This window comes from Hakea prostrata, chromosome 10 (genome assembly GCF_041222555.1).
Source record: "Hakea prostrata isolate BN-2017 chromosome 10, UWA_Hpros_2, whole genome shotgun sequence".
Taxonomy (NCBI): Eukaryota; Viridiplantae; Streptophyta; class Magnoliopsida; order Proteales; family Proteaceae; genus Hakea; species Hakea prostrata.
The window spans coordinates 13160880-13184057 of record NC_142609.1 but is presented as its reverse complement, the minus strand read 5'-3'; the positions used below and the strand labels follow the sequence as shown (position 1 = coordinate 13184057).

General features: G+C 37.4%; 2 protein-coding genes and 1 non-coding gene across 3 annotated transcripts; 1 reads left to right on the top strand and 2 right to left on the bottom strand.

Moving 5' to 3' along the window:
* TRNAA-CGC (transfer RNA alanine (anticodon CGC)) lies at positions 1 to 73 on the bottom strand. The gene has a single exon. It is a non-coding gene; the product is annotated as a tRNA-Ala (tRNA).
* A 2431-nt stretch (positions 74 to 2504) lies between these two features.
* Positions 2505 to 7478, top strand: LOC149001971 (calcium-dependent protein kinase 17-like). The gene is made up of 8 exons (XM_089136562.1): positions 2505 to 3572; positions 4066 to 4209; positions 4382 to 4534; positions 5660 to 5775; positions 6046 to 6213; positions 6345 to 6472; positions 6636 to 6735; positions 7000 to 7478. Exons 1-8 carry the CDS (start codon positions 2903 to 2905, stop codon positions 7090 to 7092), a joined length of 1572 nt encoding a protein of 523 aa, XP_088992688.1. The 5' UTR covers positions 2505 to 2902; the 3' UTR covers positions 7093 to 7478.
* A 1721-nt stretch (positions 7479 to 9199) lies between these two features.
* LOC149001970 (uncharacterized) lies at positions 9200 to 22972 on the bottom strand. Its single transcript, XM_089136697.1, has 3 exons — positions 22608 to 22972; positions 11726 to 11795; positions 9200 to 10937 (listed from the first exon to the last, which is right to left on the bottom strand). The coding sequence occupies exons 1-3, from the start codon at positions 22795 to 22797 to the stop codon at positions 10439 to 10441; spliced, it is 759 nt and encodes a 252-aa protein (XP_088992823.1). The 5' UTR covers positions 22798 to 22972; the 3' UTR covers positions 9200 to 10438.
* Positions 22973 to 23178: the final 206 nt, after the last annotated feature.

The window sequence follows — 23178 nt, the reverse complement described above, 5'->3', positions numbered from 1 at the left end:
TGGAGGTGCGGGGAATCGAACCCCGTGCCTCTCGCATGCGAAGCGAGCGCTCTACCATATGAGCTACACCCCCAAGTTGTTGTAAAGTTGGCGCTACAGAATAATTTATACATGACTCAGTGCTCAAAAGCAAGTAGATTCTACGACCATATCAAACTGATTGGTTGGCTTGAACACATGACGAATTTCATCTTAATTATATTATTATATATCTTATAATACGAAATGACAAATGAAGGTGATACGTTCAAAAATTGTTCACCCCTCAAATTCTTGCAATACAAACGTGGGCCGACCGTGCGGTCAAGTAGCCACCTTCGAAGGTTGAGTTAACAATTAGAACACCACAGAGCTCTTAATAATTGCAGAGCTTAAATTGAACGAATTATGGAGGGAAAACGATGCAACTACCTTTACTTATGTCCTCTCTTGGTATATATAGGGTTTACCTATGGTTCTTAACCGTTGGATCAATCCTTGCCTTCCTCTTGTGGCTGTCCGAATCATAGAGTTTTACCCTTCTTTTGGAGGTAATGGTAGTTACCTTCTTTGGCACAATTGTCCATTCCATATTGGTGTTAGTTATCTTTTGTGACACAATCGTGTGTCCCGAATTTGACGGGAACACGTATCTTTTTATAACTATTAGGGTTTCTTCGTGGTTACACTACTTTTTGGTTCAACCTTTAAACCAGTTCCAACCGATATCTTTGACCCGGCCGTGGTCGAACCACTTGACATTAGTTTTTGTTATCATAAGGGAAAGGGGGAAAAAATGAAATTTAAGATTTTATTTTATGAAACTATCTAACATAATGGACTTATTGTTCACATTTAAGAGACAATTTTGAGGGACATTGCCCATTTGACATACTTCTAGTATCTATAATTTTCAAAATTATCTTATGGATGCACCTTAAATTTTTTTCAAAAATATATATATAAAGCTCTTACATTTAGCAAAATCTAAGGAGTGGGAATCCTGAGAGGTGGCTTTGTTGGTAAAAACAACACCTCCAAGTAGGATATTAGAGTTCAAATCCATCGAGAATATGTATTATATTTAAATTATATATAACAGTTACCTCATGAGGATATAGTAAAGATGTGCATAAGCTTATCCGAACAAACCTCAATTTCAAAAAATAAAAATAAAATATACAAAATCTTGTTCTCTCTCTCTCTTACATTTAAATTATATGCAACAGTAACCTCCTGAGGATGTAGTAAAGATGTGCATAAGCTTATTCGAATAAAACTTCAATTTTAAAAATAAAATTAAAATATACAAAACCTCTCTCTTGTTTGGTAAATACTATCATTATTTTTTTTCCAAAACACTGTTTTTAATAAAAAGATCTTTTTTGTCTTCTTCTTTTTTCTTTTATTTTAAAGCACAGGTGTCTTCCCATAGCTGTGGATATTGAATCATATCACCGACCACAAGCGGTTGGGATGATGAAGAGGTCATGGGTTTGACTCTGTTTCATTATATATATATATATAATATTTCATTCCTCTGTATATAAAAAGCGCCCTTGTACAACCCAAAAAAAAAGTGTGAATATGGTCAATTGCTATGTTTGGCACGTTGGTGAAGGGTTCATTTACAAAATACTTGGTTAGGGTTTAAGTCTTGGAAGCAACCCCTCCTTTAAGTCAGGGGTACAACCCACCTACATCTAATTCTTCGCAAATCGTATAAAATACAAGAACTTTGTGTACCAGATATTTGAGTCCAAATTTGACTTCTCCAAACGAATCAAGGTTGAACCACAAGATTCGATTCAACACCTTTTATTGGGGGTAAGTAGGTGGTTTATACAGAACAACCTGTTGATCGATACCAATTGGACCTCCCATGTTGACTCTAACTTCCTCCCACGTAGTACTTCAATTGGCATCGGTCTTTGCCTGACATCTAATTTCCATAATTGATTTGAAGATTTCTCAAATAACGCATTATCCACACTGATTCGATATCAAGCATAATGCTTAAGACACATCCCGGAATTTGAGACCAAGTTGGGAATTGTATAACACTAAATATGAATTTTTATAAATATAAAAAAAATGTGTTAATAATTAAAACTTAAACGGTGATTAATATTAAATAAATTGGAAGTCTCAAGCTACATTCATATACGTGCTTATAGTAATCCATTGTTAAAAAAAAAGTTGCACACTCATTATTAATGATTCCAATCCAATAAGAAAAAGAAGGGAAAAAAAAAAGTTTTTTTTTTTTTAGGAATTTGTAACGTGGACAACATAATATTGGGTTGGCCAGAAAATTTTCCATTTTTTAAATGTGAAAACCCCAATTTAATATATTCCTTAAAACAGAGGTGACAGAGTTGTGGTCATCCACATATCCACTACTATTGAGTCCGGGACACATATGTAATTTTGTTGATTATAGAAGGGTAGTTATGTCAAAAAATGACAAAGAACACAGGTGTGCCAACCCATAAACCAACTCATTCCAGGTTTGAGTCTTCTAACAGCCATTAATGTCAAACCCAAGAAGAAGAGAGAAAACCGTTAGTTCCCGCCAAATGCTCTGAACCACTCTGTCTCTTTCTTGCTTCTCTCGTCTCTCACTTGAAAACTCCCCAGTTTGCAGCAACGACCCTTTCAACCCATTTAAAAAGACACAATCTTTCCAACAATGCCCTTTCATCAATCATCAATGACCAATTTCCCAAGTAAACTCCTCATTAGTCCAACCTGTTCTTGTTCCTCTTGTTTCATTCTTGTGGCTTCTTTGTGTTCCTTTATACATTGCTTCCATTTGAGTTCCAAAGGAGTCATTGTGTAAACCCCAGAACCCCAATTCGCCACTCCCACCTCTCTCTCTCTCTCTACCTCTTAATCCTTCTCTCAATCTCCTGCTTCTGCCATGGGTAATTGTTTCTCCAATGAAAACAAAGGAGCCAACAAAACCCGTAAGCCAGAAACTGTTGCGGACAGCCCTACCCCCGACTTAGAGAATGGAGCTAATGAACATCCACACAAGCCTTCTACCGTAGTGCCCACCAAGCAATCGAAGGATGCTCAAATTGGACCTGTTTTGGGAAGACCCATGGAAGATGTTCGGCAAATTTACACAATGGGGAAAGAGCTTGGTAGGGGACAATTTGGAGTCACCTATCTATGTACCCATAAGGGCACTGGTGAGCAATTTGCTTGCAAGACGATTGCAAAGAGGAAGCTTGTGAATAAGGAGGATATTGAGGATGTTAGGAGAGAGGTCCAGATCATGCACCATTTGACAGGTCAACCCAACATTGTTGAATTGAAAGGAGCATATGAGGATAAGCAGTCAGTACATTTAGTCATGGAATTGTGTGCTGGAGGAGAGCTCTTTGATCGGATTATAGCCAAGGGACATTACACAGAGAGAGCAGCAGCTTCTCTGTTGAGGACCATTGTGAGTATTGTTCACACTTGTCATTCAATGGGAGTCGTTCATAGGGATCTCAAGCCAGAAAATTTCCTTCTATTGAACAAGGAAGAAGATTCCCCTCTTCAGGCTACTGATTTCGGTCTGTCTGTTTTCTACAAAGAAGGTTGGTAGCTTAAATATTATTGCCTTTACCAGATTAGAATTTTGTTTTGATCTAATCATTTTTGGAAAACTGAGGAATTTTCTGCTGTCAGAATTTGTCATTTCTATTGAGTTGTAGGGAGGAGGAGGGGGTGGGGGATCCAGAACAATTGAGGTTCCAATTGAAATGATTGTAGGAAATTTAAAATCTGGGTTCTGTAGAGGAAATTGAGAAAATGTAGTTATGACTTAGAATGAAATTTAGGGGCATAATGGTTGAATGAAAAGATTCTCATCATTCATGTTCCTGTGTCTTCAACCATTATCATCAGACCTTTTGGAGAACCCATAATCCTTTTCTTTCTTTCTTTCTTTCTTTCTTTCTTTCCTTTTTTTTCTTTTTTTTTCTTTTTTTTCCTTTTCCACTGCATGAAAGACCATTACACTAGAGGCTACTCTATGTAGTTAAGTATTTCAGTTCAACTAATCATTATTCATTTTAATCCTTCCAACAGGTGAAATATTCAAAGATATCGTTGGCAGTGCATATTACATTGCACCTGAAGTCTTGAAAAGACGGTATGGACCAGAAATAGACATATGGAGTGTTGGGATCATGCTGTATATTCTTCTCTGTGGAGTTCCTCCATTTTGGGCTGGTGATTCTCTTCAAATACTATTCATTGGATGATTTTCCTTTCTTCTATTTCATACTGCTTTAGTCATCGCATATTAACATATCATCCCCACCACCTTTTCCCAAAAATTGGAAGTAACAAAAAGCTATTTATGCCTGAGTTGATGACTGGAAAAAGAATAAATTGATGACAGAATCGGAGAATGGAATTTTCAATGCTATCTTGACTGGCCACATTGACTTCACAACCGATCCATGGCCCTCGATTTCTTCTGGAGCAAAGGATCTAGTCAGGAAGATGCTAAATGCAGATCCCAAGCAGAGATTAACAGCAGTTGAAGTTCTCAGTAAGTTTGATTCAAGTCCTCAAGACACTGTTCACGTATGCAAACTTAAATTTTTATAACCCTGACAATTATTACCTGCCAGTTGGTTTCCTTTGGCCCCATAAGACTTCAAATTCTGTTATTTAAAGCAGTAGATGGTTTGGTTGAGGTCATGATATGCTACAAAATTAATACTGTATTGCTGTAGGTTTATATTAGATTGACATTTGGCCACCAGGCATCGTATTGAGACGATCACTAAAGTGTTAAGAACCTCACATTTTATCTCAAGCTTGCAAATCCAATCTCCCATGAGCTAATATTTGAATACAAAAAATAAAAATAAAAAGATCCCAACTATAGCTAACTATGACATAACCCCCCCCCCCCCCTCTCTTCAAAAAGAGGGGAAAAAAAAAGAAGCTTGGTTTTGCTGTTGTTTCTGAAGTTTGAATTTATACCCTGGCCTACAAACATAAACATTGGTTGCTTACTCAAAACTCTCTAATGGACCCTTTTTTAATTAAAGCTAAAAATTGAATAGAAAAAAGCACAAAGAAAGCTCAGAATAAGGTTTTGGATTTTGAAAGAGGAAACTACATATTGAGAACATTTAGTAGATTGATGATTGGTGTTCTGATAGCAACTAAGTTTAAACCATGGTTAGAGCATTGTTCTTCAACGGATATGGGTTTAACCTCAGTCTCTTACAAGGTAGTCTTGAAACTCGACAGAAAGAAGTTCAATGAATTGAGAGAATGAGTAGGCAGAGGGAAAGCTTGAATGAAAAAGAGTTCAAAATTTTTATATACTGAAGAAACTAACCTTTTCTTGATGCAATCATGAACTCCATTCTATAGAACATTCAATTTGCATAGGACCGCATTGAAGCAGAAAATTTACACGAGTGGCTCTTATTGAGTCTAATCTCTGCTAATGTCAGCTATGCATGATTTAATACTTGTACTTGAGGTTACAAAATGCAACCAACGTTGCAAGTTGTTGGTTGCAAGTTCTTGCAATCTGTTTAATCTATCATTTTGACCCATCAATGCCCGAAAAAAATTTTGTTTTTAGTATTGTTCAAGTTTTTCAATGTTAACTATATCATTAGATGCTTTGCTGATAGTGCTAGTTGATATACAGATCACCCATGGATCAAGGAAGGAGGAGATGCTCCTGATACACCTCTTGATAATGCTGTCCTGAACAGGCTCAAACAGTTTAGAGCAATGAACAAGTTCAAGAAAGTTGCACTGCGGGTAGACATTTCATCCCTAAGATTATCCTTTCAACAGTTTCTTGTATTGATTCAAGATCAAAAATTTTTAAGTGTGGTGCAATATGAGATAAAATTTTAACTTTTTCCTATTGATTTATGAAAAACTCAATAATATAACCCCATTGTACATCTGAAGCTTTCATCAAGTTTGACAGTAAAATCTATTTCTGTACTTCAAAGTATCTGTCAAAAACATCTATTCCCCTGCATTTAATGCCACTGGGATTCTCTTCTATTTTTTATTTTGTAGGTCATAGCAGGTTGCCTATCAGAGGAAGAAATTATGGGACTCAAGGAAATGTTCAAGAACATAGACACTGACAACAGTGGAACTATAACACTTGAAGAGCTAAAACAAGGACTCGCCAAGGAAGGCACAAAGCTATCAGAGTATGAAGTCAAGCAGCTGATGGAAGCTGTAAGTTCCCATATATATGGTTATGATTAATGAAGAGAACCCCTTTTTAGGGGCATTCATAAAGAGGTCTACCTTTCAGAGTTTCTGGTTTTTCTTTCTAATTCATCTGAGATATTTTTATTTTAAAATAGGCCGATGCAGATGGCAATGGGACCATTGACTATGATGAGTTTGTCACCGCAACGATGCACCTGAACAGAATGGACAGAGAAGAGCATCTTTACACTGCATTCCAGTATTTTGATAAGGACAACAGCGGGTACGTAACAGTAGTACATAGAACTTGCATCTCAAAATCATTGATAAACTATTTCATTGCTTTTTGTGGTCACTATCCAGTATTGAGCATGGAAGCTGAAATTTCTTTAGTAATTAATGGTAATTTCCTTTGTCTATTTTCTTTTTCCTCTTCTTTCCATCAGGTATATTACCACAGAAGAGCTGGAGCAAGCTTTACGCGAGTATGGCATGAATGATAACTCAGACTTAAAGGAGATCCTTTCTGAAGTTGATACTGACAATGTAAGTAATAAATGGGAAGAAAATAGAATAGTGCAGCTTTAGTTCTAGATATCCAAAATCAGAAACAAGATCATTTAAAGAAAACTGTCCTGTCTTAGACAATGAGGTGTCACCATTTGATTTTTAAATCTTGATTGCATAGTTTAAAGCACAACAATAAGTGATGATCAACCCGACTGCTTTCTAATGCACCCATACAATCTTTAAGAGGTAGATAACTGATAAGTGAAATCATTGATGTTTAAATATTGTCAATGCCTACAGGATGGACGGATCAACTATGATGAATTCGTCGCAATGATGAGAAAGGGCAACCCTGAAGTGAACCCAAAGAAGCGGCGTGATGTGTTTGTTTGATTGTGGAGTTGCTCTATGGTGAATGAGAATAGACAATCAGATTGAGATGGTTCTGTGTCCAACATCATGTTTTATCTTCCAGATGTTAAATGGTTGAGAAGCTTGAAATATGTGAAGATCAAGAGAATGCAAGGTTACTGCTTGAACAAGATTTTAAGGGGAAGGAGGGTTAGGGTCTGAGAATGGGGTTTGGATTGGGATTGGGGCTGGGAATTGATTGGGGGAGAACAGAAACAGAACCATTTGTAAATCAAGATTGAAGGCTTGACCGCAGTTTGATGATGTGTGTGGTTGGTTTTGTAGTTTCTTCTTCTCCCCTGTGGTGGGAATTGTAACCCACCAGCAGATAACAGAAAACATTTGCTAGGAATCCAAATTAACATAAAAAAAATTTCTTTTTTTCTGTCCTTTTCTAAATTCTCTTTCTCCACCCAGAAGTAGTAATGTCTTGTAGAATGGTTAATGTTTTCCCTTGGAAAATTCTGTCTTTCCATGCGAGCACTGTAGCCATCCTTAAGCCAACCATGCTTACCAGTGTTCTCTCTCCCACCCAAACGTTAAAAAGTGAATGAGAATTTTAAGAGTTATCATATATAAGAATAGTGACTTTTGCCGAAAAAGATTTGGAAGTTCTAATTTTATCCTCTGGAAATTTTGCATTTGTCAAAGAAAGATCATGCTGTATCTAGCCTTTTGGGACTTATAAATTAACAATTGACCTTTCCTGAAAAAGATTCGGAAGATGTTCTCATTTTATCTTTAGAAAATTAAGAGTTCAAATCTTCTTGGAATTGAGGTTTTTTCTGTCTATATATATATATATATATATATCATAATATCCCCCCCCCCCCCCAAACAGAGATTAGTCGAGGTGCACATAAGCTAGGCCTGTACACCTCAGTTCCAAAAAAAACATTATGTTGTCAAAATCTAGGTTCAGAGGTGACTACATTTATAGGAGTGAACTCCAAGTGGATATAAAGCACAATGCTGCAAGTTATGCCTTGGAATGGAAAACAATGCAGAATCTACTTTGTTTCTGAATAAGGAAACTATATGCAATGCAACTATGAATCTGATAGAGAGATGGATCGTGCCTCAAGATGAACGCTAACGACATGCAAGCCGAACAAGTAATGGTGTTTCCCGTGGAGAATGAGTAACAACAACAACAACAACAATAAGCATTGTCCCAACTAAATGGGGTCGGCTACATGGATTCTTGCCCTCCAATCAGTTATGTTCGAGGCCATGCTAGATACAAAGCCTAAGCTATATATATCCTTTCTCACCACTTCTCCTAAGGTTATCTTAGGTCTACCCCTAGCTCTTCTAGTTCCTTCAATATGGATTATATCACTTCTCCGTACAGGAGCATTTATAGGTCTCCGTTGAACGTGGTCGTGCCACCTCAAACGACTTTCTCTAAGCTTATCACTTATGGGAGCAACTCCCAGCCCAACTCTAATATGATCGTTTCTTATCTTATCCATCCTAGTTTTGCCACTCATCCATCTTAGCATCCTCATTTCAGCTACACTGAGTTTATCTATATGATTCTTTTTAACAGCCCAACACTCTGCACCATACATCATAGCTGGTCGAACAACGGTCCTATAAAATTTTCCTTTAAGCTTTAATGGAATACGCCGATCACATAAGACCCCGGACGCACCTCTCCACTTCATCCACCCTATTTTAATTCTTTGGGAAACCTCATCTTCCAAATCACCTCTTTTACTTATGATTGAACCTAAGTAACTAAAACAATCACTCTGAGAAATCTCTTTATCGTCAAGTATCACCACCTCATCATCTGGCCGATCATGACTAAAGTTACAAACTAAATATTCTGTCTTCGATCTACTAAGTTTAAAGCCTTTTGATTCCAAAGCTAATCTCCATGATTCTAATTTGGTATTAATCCCCACTTGGGTCTCATCAATCAACACAATATCATCCGCAAAAAGCATACACCAGGGGACCTCATCTTGAATGTCTTTGGTTAATTCATCCATTACCGTGGCGAATGAGTAAGTACTGTGCAAAAATCTACCCTTAAGAGTGAAACAATAGTTGGCAACGGTTGCTATAAATCTATAAGCTGAGGGGTAAGAGGAGGCGACGCAAGGAGGGGCTTGTATCTAATCCATAAGCTGAGTAAAAGGGGACAACCCGAAGAGGGCTTGCGTCTGATTAGCTAGTTAATGAGGCAATAGCTTACCAAGGCAACAATCGATAAGTTGTCCAAGAGGATGATCAGCCACTCCAAGTACTGAATTATCCCTGCCCACATGTAATTGCCTTCCAATGATCATTCTGAGAATTCTCGTCTATCCATTTGCTTCCCTAGATTCTAGAATTCTCGCTTCATCAGATCCTAGCAGCACCTTCTCTCTTCCTTTTCATAGCCAGATCTCAGGTTCCTCCTCCAGAAGGTCGCAAGGATTTTACATGTGGAGAACACAAGGAAGAAAGGGAAGTGTTGCAAACCAGTCAAGAACAAACAGTTGTATAGATGTAAGGTCTTAACATTATTGATGCTTCAGGTAAATTTTCTTAAGAACATATCATATGATATTTGTTTAAGGGCAATCGATGATCATAATACTTTGAACCACATGAACAACATAACTACTGATACAAAACAAGATGAAGTTTCAAGTAAACTGTCAAGATTCTAACTCAATGCTTTGCTGAGATTAAGCCTGGAAATTGGTGAAGCAACACCAAGGAAAGTGCCGTACCATTGAAAAGAAAAAGGAGCAGATAAAAGAGTGATAATTGCCCAGATAGCCTCCTAGAGAGAATGACCAGAATATTTATTCAATCGTTTCTAGGATACAGATTGTCACAAGGTCAGTTCTTCCAGTGCCTCTCAGAGCAGATGCAGCAGAAAACTTACAGAACATCATGGATAAACTCTTGACCACTCAAACAGCAATCACTATCCTTTCACTCTTAACATAGGTAACAAGAATTTCAAAAAGTTTAAAAGATACAACTCTCAACTGCACAACTGCAGATCAGAATCTTCATTAACATAATCTACCTCATCATTCTGACGGAGTAACTGAAGCTGCGGATCAGAATCCAGAATCTTCCTTAACATAACTACCTCATCCGTCCAAAGGAGTAATCTGACACAAGTTCTTAATGAATGACAGCCATAGTTTCAAATTTCTACAAAATTATAACAGGTTTGTATAAAACTGAGATGGCAGTTGATAACCAGCAGAATGAAACGTCAGTGAGGGAAGTACCGGTCTGCAAGTGATTTGCCAAATAAATAGCCACCCACGGAAGTTAAGGTTGACACTAACCACAGCAACTATCTAGTTCCTCACTAATACACCTGTACATTTTCACCAGCAGTGCCAGTTGTGTAGTTGCCAGAACCATCATCATCTCCATCAACAGTTGGGTTTTCCTCATCATAGCCTTGAGAATTGAAATTAGAGTTTCCAAATGTATCAGAGTTTGAGAAGCTAGAGCCGCCATCACTGAATCCAGGAGGACCCGTTCCTCTTGATTCTTCAACTGGACCTTGTTGGATGTTCCCTCGAGATTGATTGTTTGGTGACCGCAGATCAGCATCCCCATGAGCAAAATGGCATTTATCACCAAACTTGCAGCCCTCTGGAGTGTTGTACCGATTGCATATCCTTGTTTTGTAGCCACTAACTGAAGCACTTTGGCTGCCAGCGGGCCCGAACTGTTTCCTTTGAGAGGAAGTGGCTGAAGCAGCTGGGAGGGAGACTATAGGAGACAGACCCAACGAACTAAGGCCCCCGGGTACGAAGTGCAGAAAGTGGCAAGATTCACCAAACGGGCAGCCTGAGGTACTGCAGAAGTCATGAAGATAGTAAAAACAAAGCATTACAACTCAGAAAAGCTACCAATTGTGGAGAAACAGTGTACCGTGAGGCCACCTGAATTTATAACTTCCAATTAACTGACCCACACTGTCCTCATCAAATCCACCCTTTTTCTTGACCCTTTTGTTGTATGTTTAATCCCAAAAAGTTTAACAGATCAAATGGTCAACATTTGCCAGTGGGGAAGTCACTATCACGGGAAAATAAGGCAGGACCCCTCAACGGGAGGGTCCAAACACATGCAGAAAGACAATGTGCAAAACAGAAAAGTTTGAAAACTACAGTTAAGTACCTAAAGTTTAAACAAGCAAAATGGATATACACCGCAGAAAACAAAGAAAAGAGAACGGTAAGACATGAATGTGGACGCTACGGCTTAAGGTCGCTTATCAGGTTCTAGCTTTGACCAATTCCTTTAAACAGAGATGAGCCCTTTGATTTAAACAGAGGTAAAGAATCCTGGTCACATGAATTATGTACTCAAAATTCCTCCCTTTGAATTTATACCTGAGGACTCGGCTGCAGCAATTTTTCACTTCCATGCCATTCAAAGCTGATGTGAGAGTGAAACTGCTGCCTTGATAGCAATGCCAGACCTGAAAGACAAAAGACCGGTCTGGTTCAAGAACTTTCAAGCTCAGCTATCCTTTTCCTTTTCAGCCATTTACTATGGGGAAATGTCCAGGAGGGTCAACTTTGAATTTTAAAGATTTGTATTAGAAATACTGACTAACTAATGAAAGGAAAGAGAGAACCTGAAGAATTTCATGCAGGGTTTTGGTCTCCCTCCAGAAGAAAGGCCAGGTACTCCAACTTCACGGCCATCTGCAGTAACATATTAATTGAAAGGTAAAATTAAAGAAACCAAAATCACAAACAACCCCCCCCCCCCCCCCAAAAAAAAAAAAAAAAACACACACACACACAAAATTGAAATAATGAAAGAAACTTGAACAACAAATCATCAGATAATTTTTACAAGGTCATGTCTACCAATATAAGAGGAGAGGGGGGCACTTCTTTCAATTGGTAATGCATCAAACATCAAAGATGATGACAGTCAATGCTTAATTGCTTACAGTTCAAGGGCTAAATTTGGATGTTCAAAAACATCTTGACCTTCCCAAGGAATTCAAGTTCAACAGTGCAAGAAGAAAGAATTAGAATTTGTTCAAAAATGACTTGTATGAAAATTCATATTTTATCTTGGATAAGCCCAGACCCATCGTCATTTGTTAAATGAAGAAACACGAAAACAAATATTCTCCGCAAGCATTAATATCACAATTCACAATAGGTTAGAGACAACTACTGAAGGACATGGGATGTCCTCAAATAGAAGAAAATAATTCAAAATTATCACTTCCTTCAAATGCCAAAATTGAGAACATTCAGTTCAGAGAATTTGAAAAGCCATAAATCTGGAAAAATCTATAAATATGATAAACTGCAAGTGACAAGAAAAAGAAAACCCCAGACAAGGATGGGCCCAAAATGTAAATCAATGGAGCTCCCACGCCCATTTGCAATTATACAGACAAGAATGCCAAAAAGTTTAGCAGTGTTTTAGTAATTATCTTACTGCTTTAGAAGCACTTTTGGGGTCCACATGGAATGCCAAACTGGCTGAAGTTTTGACAAACAAGGACAAATGATTATATAACACAGACCACCCAACAAGGCAACAACTGCTCTCAAATAATTGATGAACTTCCCCAACTTTGACCATGGGGATGAACAATGAACAATCATATAACTCTTCCACTAATACTTAGTAGATGTAAACCATTTCAATGCATATGGACATGTTAAAATAACTTTTCTGTCCCCCCCCTCCACCACTAGAGGAGTTTTAGTTGATACATGATTATTGCTACTGTACTTCCTTTATTTCAATGAATGCTTGTGTCACATCCTAAACTTTGTTCATTATATGGTGGTTTTCTCATTCTAGGAAACTAACAGCTAGTATATAATTATATCATATTGTTGATATCTGCATGAAAGCATAATTATAAGACAAATTCGTTGTTTGTTAGTTTTATATTGCACACCAGGGGCAGCCTGTTGAGAGAGCGAAAGCAACACAAACAAGCAAGAGATTGTAATTGCATTGGAAATTCACAAAAGCTAAAGTACCCACGTTCTTTGATTTCCCTCAAACGAGCAGATCCTCTCAAAACCCTCACGTAAGCAAAGAAGTTTGAAAACTGATTCCTCATTCAAACTTGAAAGCTGAACAGACCCAAAGCCTATCTCTAAACCTAAAAGTCAACCCCACACGCCTCATGCATTCCTAAGTAATTTTTTAAACTTGACTCACAGAAGAAAAATCTGCATGGCCGGTCTTCAGGGCATAAGGAACTTGGATTAAGCCAAAAGAACAAAATCTGTTCAACACCTTCGGCTGACCAGTTGCCATGACAACTATGAACAAATGAACTCAAATTTTGGAAGTACCATTGTGACATTGCCAATAAATTGTAGGAACTTCATCGACAACAGGTGACGAGTATATGTCGGTTGAACACAAAGTTACAGACAGCAAACTGCTTAATAGGATCTAAAGTAACCCTAAAAATCAGGAATTTATCCGAAGTCAAACCTTCGGGATGGGGCTCCAAATGTGGTCAGTTAAAGCAACCCAACGAGATGACAAATTCCTAAAGAACGATTGGATTTAAGATATCTTCAGTATCTCCAGAACAGGTGATCTGGTCACCTCATCTTGGTGACTTTTAAGGGTTTAGGGCTGGAAATTGTTGTCCAGCCTATTTTAGACCTTCTAAACACACTGGTTGCCTCAGATTGAAGGAAAAAAGTTGTAAATGTAAGTTCCATTTTGACCCTAAGTTTGAAACTGATGGACTAACACTCATTCATCCATGAATTTCTTTCCCACTACCCCCTTTTTTGTAAGAGAAAGTTTCCTCACCGGTCCCGTCGAACTTGTTAGAGTGCCGTGGAGAAGTGAAGATGCAAACTTACACCCACCCACCCACCCATAAAGGTTCAAACTCAAACAACTATGATATATTGTGTGTCACACATATTCATCTACATCTTCAGTGTTTCTTTTTTGGTAGAACATCATCAATGTTTAAAGTAAGCTCACATGACAAGGGAGCATGGTTATAAGTTACATCACAAGAGTACAAGACTAAGTGCCCTTTTGGTATCAATTCTCATTCTCTATTTTACCCGTTTAAAAGAAATGAATACAAGAATTTCTTTTTGGTCAAAAATGAAAAATGGTTTGGTAATTTTTGTTCAAAATAAATGAAGGGATGAAAAATAAGTTGGTATGTTAAAATGAATATTTGATTAAAAAATAATAATGAAAATTGTGAATAGATCGTTAGGGTTTGGAAAGATAAAAAGTAGAAACAACAAGGTTTTCATAAAAAGAATGTATGTTTACTAATATACCCTCAATTTGTATTTGGATTTTAAGTGACTTGTTCAAAAATGAATAAAATGAGTTTTTGACCCAGAATTTTGTCTATTATGAATTTTGGAGGTTTTCTATTATTTTAAACAAAAATAAGATATAAGATAGATAAGTAGATAACAACACATCTGTTGAGAGTAGTTGCTGCCTCGATGCTCAAGTTATTGAGTTTCTAATTTTGGAGATGGTGACTTGGTTCACAAGTTTTGGAGAATTTTGAGTTACATACTTTCTTGGAAAAGGTTCCTTGATGATCAAAGTTTAGGAGAATTCGAAAGTAAACTTCCTATTTTCAGCATAGTTTCTATGTTCAAGTTCTTTCTAATTTCATGTACTTATTTATTTCCTTTTCTTAGAAGGGAAGTTGGCTTGCTTCTCAAGTTGTAATTTTGGACTATGAAATTTATAAATAGAGAGGCTGTGATTCTAGGAGTAAGCTAGAATTGCAGCCCATGTTGCTGATTACTCATCATCTTCTTCTTCTCTGATTTCTTCTTCATTCTCTTTCAAGTTCAGCTATTGTTTTGGTTGATTAAGCTTATGTCTTAACATGGTATCAGAGCATTAATCTGATTCCTGGGTTGCTCTTTTCTGGTTGCCAGTTTGAGAGTCGTTTAGATTTTTTGTTTGAGAAAAGGGACCCTAGTTCAATGAAGAAGATGAACCAGAGTTCCCGTAAAAGTTTATACTAGTTTTATTTCTAAAGATCGTTGAGAGTCGTTTATACAAAACTAGCGTCGCTGGAAGTTTGTTTTCTGAATTTTCTTTTGGTTTGAAATTGGGAGAAGAAGAGGCGATGCTAGTTTTGTCTAGTCCCCTGGTTTCGCTCAATGATTCCCTACTAGTGTAATTGTCAGTTCTTAGGTTTATTGCTTGCTGCAGTTTTCTAATTGATCCTTTCAAAGAAAAGGGGGGGGGATTCAGGTTTCAGGTTTCAGCTTTCATTTCTCATCACAAGGAAGAGAAGAAGAGTAGTAGTAGCAGAAGAAGAGAGAAGAATCTTAACTTGAGGCTGAATTTTTCAGTGAAGTACAGAACTGGAGTCGTGAAGATTCAAATCTGCAGAATATTGCAGAAAACTTTGAAGCAGAAAAAGTATCCCTTCCATTGGGGTGTGAGTCAACTCCGTTTTTTCTCGATTTTGTTGGTCGATTTGTTGATTGGATCTCCTCCTCAGTCTGACTTCTCTAATCCCTGTTTTTAAGTTCTGTCGGTTACCATAAATCTGACGGAAGTTGCAGAAAACTTTTCTGTGATGCTGGCCAGCAAGTCGATGGCGTCTTTTTGCGCATAAGGTTGAAGAAGAAGAATGAGGAAGCTTTGGTAAAGTCAATTGCAAGAGTTGTGTCGACTGTTTGAATCTGCTTTTTCTTCAAGCTATGCACCGTGTCTTTGGGTTTACCTCTGATTTACGAAACCTAAGAAGGAATCAATGGTGTGTTAGTGATTATCGATAGTATGGTTAGATCAGTATGGGTTCAATTTTTGGGTCAGACCTGGATCAGTTTGGGTTCAATTTGCTATTCAGTTTTGGGTTCAAATTCTGATTCTATTTTGAGGTTCTGTTCCTATTCTGGTTGCTGATTTGGTTTCCTGATTTGGTTTCCTGATTCTTACACTTGCTTTATTTTGTGCTTCTATTATTGTTCATTTCCATATTTAATTGGGATTGGTTCCATAGTTTTTCCTTAAATTTAGGCTTCCAAGTTCACTCATTGTCCATTTGGGATTTTTCTACACTAGATATTGGTTGTCATTAATTGTCCACATGTAATGATACACGTGAGGGGGAGATTGGAAACTCCTTCCATATCTACTCAGGATGTGTTGAAGAATATTATCGGTGAAGAACTTTATCCTCCTAAGATGGTATTCTACAGCAACACCCATACTACTTTTACCTACCTAATTGTGGTCCGTAATAGCCTATACTACCTTTCACCTATCTAGTCCATAGTAACCCATACTACCCTACTATCTTACCTACTTTATCCATAGTAACCTATACTACCTTACCTACTTGGTCCGTAGTAACTCATACAACCTTACCTAAATGGTTCAATAACCTATACTGCCTTTTACCTACCCATACTTTTTCCTCTACTACTTTGCCTTCTTGCAAGAAATTATGTGTGGGCATTGGTGCTACAATTTTTATCTATTATTATGGAGATTCCTCCTTACTACTGGCATTATTTGGATAGTGCCTTTGATAGTGCTACACTTATGGATTTTCATCTTCAATATCGTTGATTGCTCTCAGTATTGGAATGGTTCGTTCAACATAGAGAATTAATGTTTTTTTTTTTAAGTTGATTATCTCCTGGGTAAAGTACTCTTAGTGTTTATTAGCCTCTGCTATTGCTACACGGTTCAAGACTGGTGTTGCCTTTCAAGTTTAGTCTTTTGTTTAAGCTAGAGTTTTCTTTGTGTCTACTCTAGCTTGAGGGGGAGTATTGAGAGTGGCTGCCACCTTGATACTCAAGTGATTGAGTTTCTAATTTTAGTGATGGTGACTTGGTTCACAAGTTTTGAAGAATTTTGAGTTACATACTTTCTTGGAAAAGGTTCCTTGATGATCAAGGTTTGGGAGAATTCAAAAGTATAGTTTCTATTTTCAGCAAAGTTTCTATTTTCAAGTCCTTTGTAATTTCATGTACTTATTATTTCCTATTTTAGAGGGCAAGATGGCTTGCTTCTCAAGTTGTAATTTTGGACTATGAAATTATAAATAGAAAGGCTGTGATTCTAGGAGAATAAGCTAGAATCGCAGCCCATGTTGCTGATTATTCATCATTGTCTTCTTCTCTGATTTCTTCTTCATTCGCTTCAAGTTCAGCTACTGATTTGGTTGATTAAAGCTTATTTTCTAACGACATCAAAAAAAAATAGCAGAAAATGAGAATGATACCAAAAAGGCACTAAAAACACTAAGCAGCTCCTCAAACTCCTGCTCCACCAGCACCAAGACCACCTCCAACAGCTCCACCTCTAATCTTTGATATAGATGATGTAGGATTGTTGATGAAGTCTAGTAGGTTTTCCCGCGTAAAATCTGGCCAAAAGAAGTTTTCCAACAAGGCAGCAGTAAAGAGGGCAAGAGAGTCTAAGTCTCGCTGAGATATCTCGACTCGATCGAGTTGGCGTTCATCTATACCTATGGTTGAACCAAGATTTTGGTAAGACCAAGTCTCAATCGAATTTTATTAACTCCTTCAAACTTGCATGTGACCAGTCTTGGTTTTTTTAAAAACCGAGACGTCGACTCAAATGAAATCTTGATCAAGTTTTACAACTCCTTTAGACTTGCATGTGATCCATAGAACAAAATTCGGTCGAAACTTGCGAAATTTTGACCGAAATTTTCCATTTTGGGAACCTCGAAACAAAAAACTAGGGGACCGAAAAAAAATCCCAAGTTTCGATCAAAACCATCGAAACTTGTCGAAGCCTCGAAACCTGGTTCAACCCAGCTGGACCAGTTCATGAGAAGAAAAAAATTCCCAAATTTCGTGGGAAACATGGAAAATTTTGTGGAAACTTGGGAAATTTCGTGAAAACTTGAAAAATTTTATGGAAATCTGAAAATTTTCATGGAAACATGGAATATTTCGTGGAAACCTAGGACTTTTTCCTGCAAATTTCATAGCTTTCCCATATTTTAATTTTTTGTTTCTTTCATGTTTCCCCAAATACCACGACAAATACCCCCTCCATCTAGACTTCCCTATCCAAATTACGTGTTCCCTCAAACTGGTTATCTTAGGCATGTTGATGACCAGACTTATAAAATTACAATTGTCAATTACCTTGACAACCATAGGCATAAAATTTCATGGGATGTCTATGTTCATTGGTTGGAGGAGAGGATGTTACAGGTATAGTACTACTCAGCTCACAGGATGGATCCACCGAGGCACTCCTTTTGGCACTGAGTTGTACTTTCCTTTTATTGTCAGTTACTTTGTATTTGATGTTTTGAAGTTAGAAATTGTATATTGAATGTTATGTACTTAAGTAGTTAAGTTTATAGAGTACTTCTCAGACAACTCTACATTGATGTTATGTACATTAAATGACATAATCTCACAAGTTCTTCAACTATGCTATAAGGCATATCGGCATACGGCATATCACTATATACATCAGTATTAAAAGTATTGTTCTAGCATTCATCAGCGTGCACCTCAATGATATATAAAACAAACTCATCTGCCTCCAATGCTAACTCATGCATAAGAAGGGAAGGGAACCAAATCAGTAGGCCTCTTAGAGTCTTAGGCTGAACCATAAGTGATATCAGATGGTGTGCAACCATTAGTACCATGAATCAAGTTTCTAACAGCAAGTATAGACAGACAGGTGTTCCCATAATCTTTCACAAGGCAGAGCTTCAATTGACAATTTCCATCTGACTGTGTCTTGAGGATGAAAGGCTATAAAGAATTGCAGCATTCACCATTAACCACAGTATCTTCCAAAAGTAGCTCACAACTTTACATAACGATCCAAAACAATCGACTCTCATGTGAAGAAGAAGAAAGCTGCAGTGTGGCAACAGTTGTTTTTCAATGTAGAACGAAGTTTGCCATTTTAACAAACTAGCCAATCACCATGAATATAAAGTCATTATTTTCCTGAGTGGTGGGCAGGCCAAGCACAAAGTCCATGTTGAGGTCAATAAATGCTGAATTGAGGAACAGGCAGCAGCAAATATAATCCAGTGTTCTGCTTCATCCATTCAGAAGCTAGCATGTGCACCACTATTTATCACATGCTCAGCATCTCCATAAAGATATGGGCACCAGTAGCAATCCATCACCTGAAGGAGGAGACTATTATGACCAAAATGCTCTCCTAATCCTCCGTTCTTTAACTCCCAACAAGGTGGTGCCGTGGAGAGGTGTGGGATGCATAATTGAGTATCAATGGAGAGGAAACAATATGTGAAGAATATCCAGAATCCCGCTCCGGGGGGTTGGGTTTTTTTAAAAAGAACCCCCACCCTTTTTGTGGGGGGGGGGGTTAAAATCCTCTTTACATATGGCTGGGCTGAAAATGAATAAGGTCAAGATTCTACAAGCAATGCATCAGCCCCAGTAGCTTCTTTACCTGCTTTATACTTCGAGGCGAAGATGAATTCCTAAAGGTGTGCCACCAATATAGCATATCTGTGGTATATCTGCATTATCGACCCTTTTTTTTTGGTAGAAAGGGAGCTTTATATTATAGAATTATAGGGTAAAAGACTGATTTACATCCTGTAATACTTTTTACCATTGGCATCATTGCTAACAAGCATGGAAAGGGCCCATGGGAGACTATCATTACAAGAATGAAACTCACGGTGGGATATTAAAAAACCAGCAAAGGAGTTTGGTTCTCACACATGGTGCTTGAATAAGCAGATTCTAAAGGTGGCTTGGAAATTAAACCCAATGACTGCCAAGGAGGCTGAACAATCAATCGATGGACTAATGGCAAGCATAGAATCAGACTGTACCTGTATTAGTTGAAGCCCATAAGCCCTAGCATTACCGACTTATCAGAGAACAGATGTGATAAACAATTGCACCACCATGTATAATCCCAAATCACATGTCAACTCACACTTCTTGGCATCATTCAGTTTCTCACTGTATAAGGTCACAAGATACCATCCCCACATAAAAACACTGCTGATGCTGACTTCGTTTTTTTCTTTTTTTGCTCACTGGAATAGCATGATTATAATTAAGACTTATATACAAATCCATGCTTGGATTTTAACAGTTATAACCTCTAAAGAGAACCAGGTCCGACACTATCTTCAATGATTTAGTTTAATAAACCATTAACAAAATGTACACAACATTTTTTCAAAACTTAGAATTGTCCAAGGCATGAACCTAGAAATTAGATAATATGGATAGTAGTCTAGTAGATATCAATGAGATAGATTCAGATAGAGAAATTTATGGTTTGCAAAAGCTATGAAGAGATAGAGTGGAAAATAATTCAAAAAATATAATCTGAAACTAATAAAATGGACAAAGGAGATAAAGGTGAAAAAAGGGCAAAAGTTTATCATGGGGAATGTCCTACAGGGAGCACGTGCATGTGAGAGAGAGAGAGAGGATGCCAGCTCATGTAATATACAGAGGGGAAGAGAAATGCCAACTCACTGTAGAGAAACAGCTTCTTCCACCCCAGGCAATTAGTAACAGCAATCTCAAAAATCTTCAGACCGAATCAAATGTTAGCAGAAGAGTTTATTACAAACCTCAACGGGGAAAAACTTCAATGAATCTTCTACATTTACAGCTCCTGGACAGCTAATAAGGACTTGGTTACATAACTTTAGTACATTACTAACAACAGTTTTCTACGAAGACCAATAACCAAGCCCACTTTGAAGCATTACTAAAATCTGGTCCAAATGTAAATCGGGCATGCATTTTTCTCTCTTGTTTGAGAAGACCCAAGATCAAATTTAAAAATGGTAATCTTCAAGTTTAAAAATTGTAGGGAGAGAAAAAAACAACGATTTCCACTATTTTGTTGACGGATCATGTAGCTTCAATCAGAACCTTTTCTTGAGTCACCAAAAGTTTGATTTCTATTGCCATGGTATCCTCTTGAATCTCCACCTTCTTCTACTTCCTCATTCCCAAGTCATCATCACTGATGCTTTTACTACGATCAACAAGCTCCCTTGAAAACTTGTACAATGCTCAAAAAGTCCACTTCAATCTCTTTGTACTTTTCTCTATCGGAAGTTGAAGTGCAAAAAATTGAGACTGAAAATAGATCATAAATAACAGTAACCACATACAAAAAGAATTCTGGACTAACACCAAACTAATTGATCAATCAGTAGAAAATGGGTGCAAGCCTTTCAAATTTTACTCCAAGGCTGATATTACCCTGCTCCACTAACTAGTTATGATGGTTAAGATTACGCAGGTCTGATAGATCTGATGGCACATAAAAGGATATCTACAAGGAAATCTACTACGTCTCTGTCACTAGTTTTCGAAAATAAAATAATATAGGCAAGCAAAGGAGAGATGGAGGGGATAAAATCTTTCAAAATAGAAGAATTAGACAAGGGAAATAATAGCATGTAAGACAGATAGCACCTCATGACAGAGAAAACAGCAAGGAGAAGAAAGAGGGACAATTCCATCCACACAAGGAAATTGCCAACGGCAATATAAAATCAAACATGTTTACAAACTCAGTGAATGAAGGGGATGATTTGATTACATATAAATAAAAACTAAAATGAAATCTTCTAAATCAAGTACTCATAGTAATTAACTTTGATAATGAAGACGCAGGTGACTAGCAATAAAAGACCCACCAAAAAATATTAATTTTGTGCATCTCATACCTTGACCATTAGGTCCTATATCTAATCCAATTGCAACAATAAATACAAGAAGCAAAGGCCCAAACAGAAAAGCCTTTCAGTAGGAGAAGCATGTAGCTAATACAAATAACTAAATTTGGACAACTCGATATGTTGCCATCTTCCATGAAAAAGGTAGCAGCAAACTAATATAAGACAAGATATAACTGAAAAACCTATGGTCACACAAAATTGGGGTGGAAACAGATTAAGTATCTAGTCTTGTATGGCTTGGTAAATTAGGCAACTCTTAAATGTAGAACTTTATAAACCATACCAAAACAATAAGTTATCAATTATCTCTGTTGTTCCAAAGACTACCTGTGCATCAAAAGAGTTCCCTACAAGTCCCCAACAACAACCACCCCCGGAAAAAAAAAATCAACATCTCCAAAGCATCCCTTATGACTTATGAGGGATCGGCTACACGGCTCCTTATCCTCCAAACAACTCTATCGGTGACCATACTAGGACCAAGCCCTACGACATGCATTCGATTTCCCATTACTTCTCCACTAGTGGGAAACCTCCAACCTCCAAGGTCCCAGCTGAAGTGTAAAATCAAGGACCATTTTCTCATCCATAAACACCAATTTTAACAGGAAAGTACTCAAGGATATAAAACTATCAAATCCCATATCAGCAATAGTTCAAATTCCGATATTTACTATTAGAGTAGAATAAAGAAATTGCATTTCATCTTCTACTGCCAATCCAATAAAATTTAACAGAAACTTAAAGCAAGTACAAGCAAGATAAAATCTATCAATTGTAGAAATGAAGAGAGATCTACCAGCTGTAACGTGCCGAAACTTGCAGTTTGATCCATAAGGGCAACCTTCAGGCGTGTTGAACCGCCGGCATTCAAGATCCCCACCTCCACTACTTGGCTGGAAACCTCGCCAATCTTGATGTTCCGAACCTCTAGAGTTCACTCCAAATCCACTTTTTTCAAAACGGTATCTTTTGGGATAAGGCTCCATTAATAGATCTACAAGGAATCTTCAGTGCTCGATGTCGAAAATACAGAGAAGATATTGATCTTTTCCTTCGCTTGGTTTTCAGGGAGCAAGTAAAAGTAGGGTTTCGAGATGGTCCTAATTTCTAAACAACGACCCAAATGGGATGTATGGATTTGGCAAGGTCGAAAAATTAGATATTCCCTTGACATGGCAGTTGAGATTTTTCTTTTTCTTTTTTTCTTTTTTTTTTTTTTTTTTTTTTTTTCTCTTTCTCTTTTCGGAGTTGAGACGAAAAAGAAACATATCTGGATGCCACGTAAGGAATTGATTCCCCTCGCCCCCTTTTCTTTTTTTATTTTTCTTGTCTTGTTTTTACAATGGGTTATGCATTGTTACCCACCA

What these genes read in the sequence shown, in the direction of transcription:
- LOC149001970 (XM_089136697.1), bottom strand. Translation starts at nt 22,797, where the DNA reads ATGGAGCCTTATCCCAAAAGATACCGTTTTGAAAAAAGTGGATTTGGA. An exon ending in GTTTCGGCACGTTACAGCTG is followed by an intron (nt 11,796 to 22,607) that starts GTAGATCTCTCT and finishes ATGTTACTGCAG; the next exon opens with ATGGCCGTGAAGTTGGAGTA. An exon ending in CCCTGCATGAAATTCTTCAG is followed by an intron (nt 10,938 to 11,725) that starts GTTCTCTCTTTC and finishes TGACTTCTGCAG; the next exon opens with TACCTCAGGCTGCCCGTTTG.
- LOC149001971 (XM_089136562.1), top strand. Translation starts at nt 2,903, where the DNA reads ATGGGTAATTGTTTCTCCAATGAAAACAAAGGAGCCAACAAAACCCGT. An exon ending in GTCTGTTTTCTACAAAGAAG is followed by an intron (nt 3,573 to 4,065) that starts GTTGGTAGCTTA and finishes TCCTTCCAACAG; the next exon opens with GTGAAATATTCAAAGATATC. An exon ending in AACAGCAGTTGAAGTTCTCA is followed by an intron (nt 4,535 to 5,659) that starts GTAAGTTTGATT and finishes GTTGATATACAG; the next exon opens with ATCACCCATGGATCAAGGAA.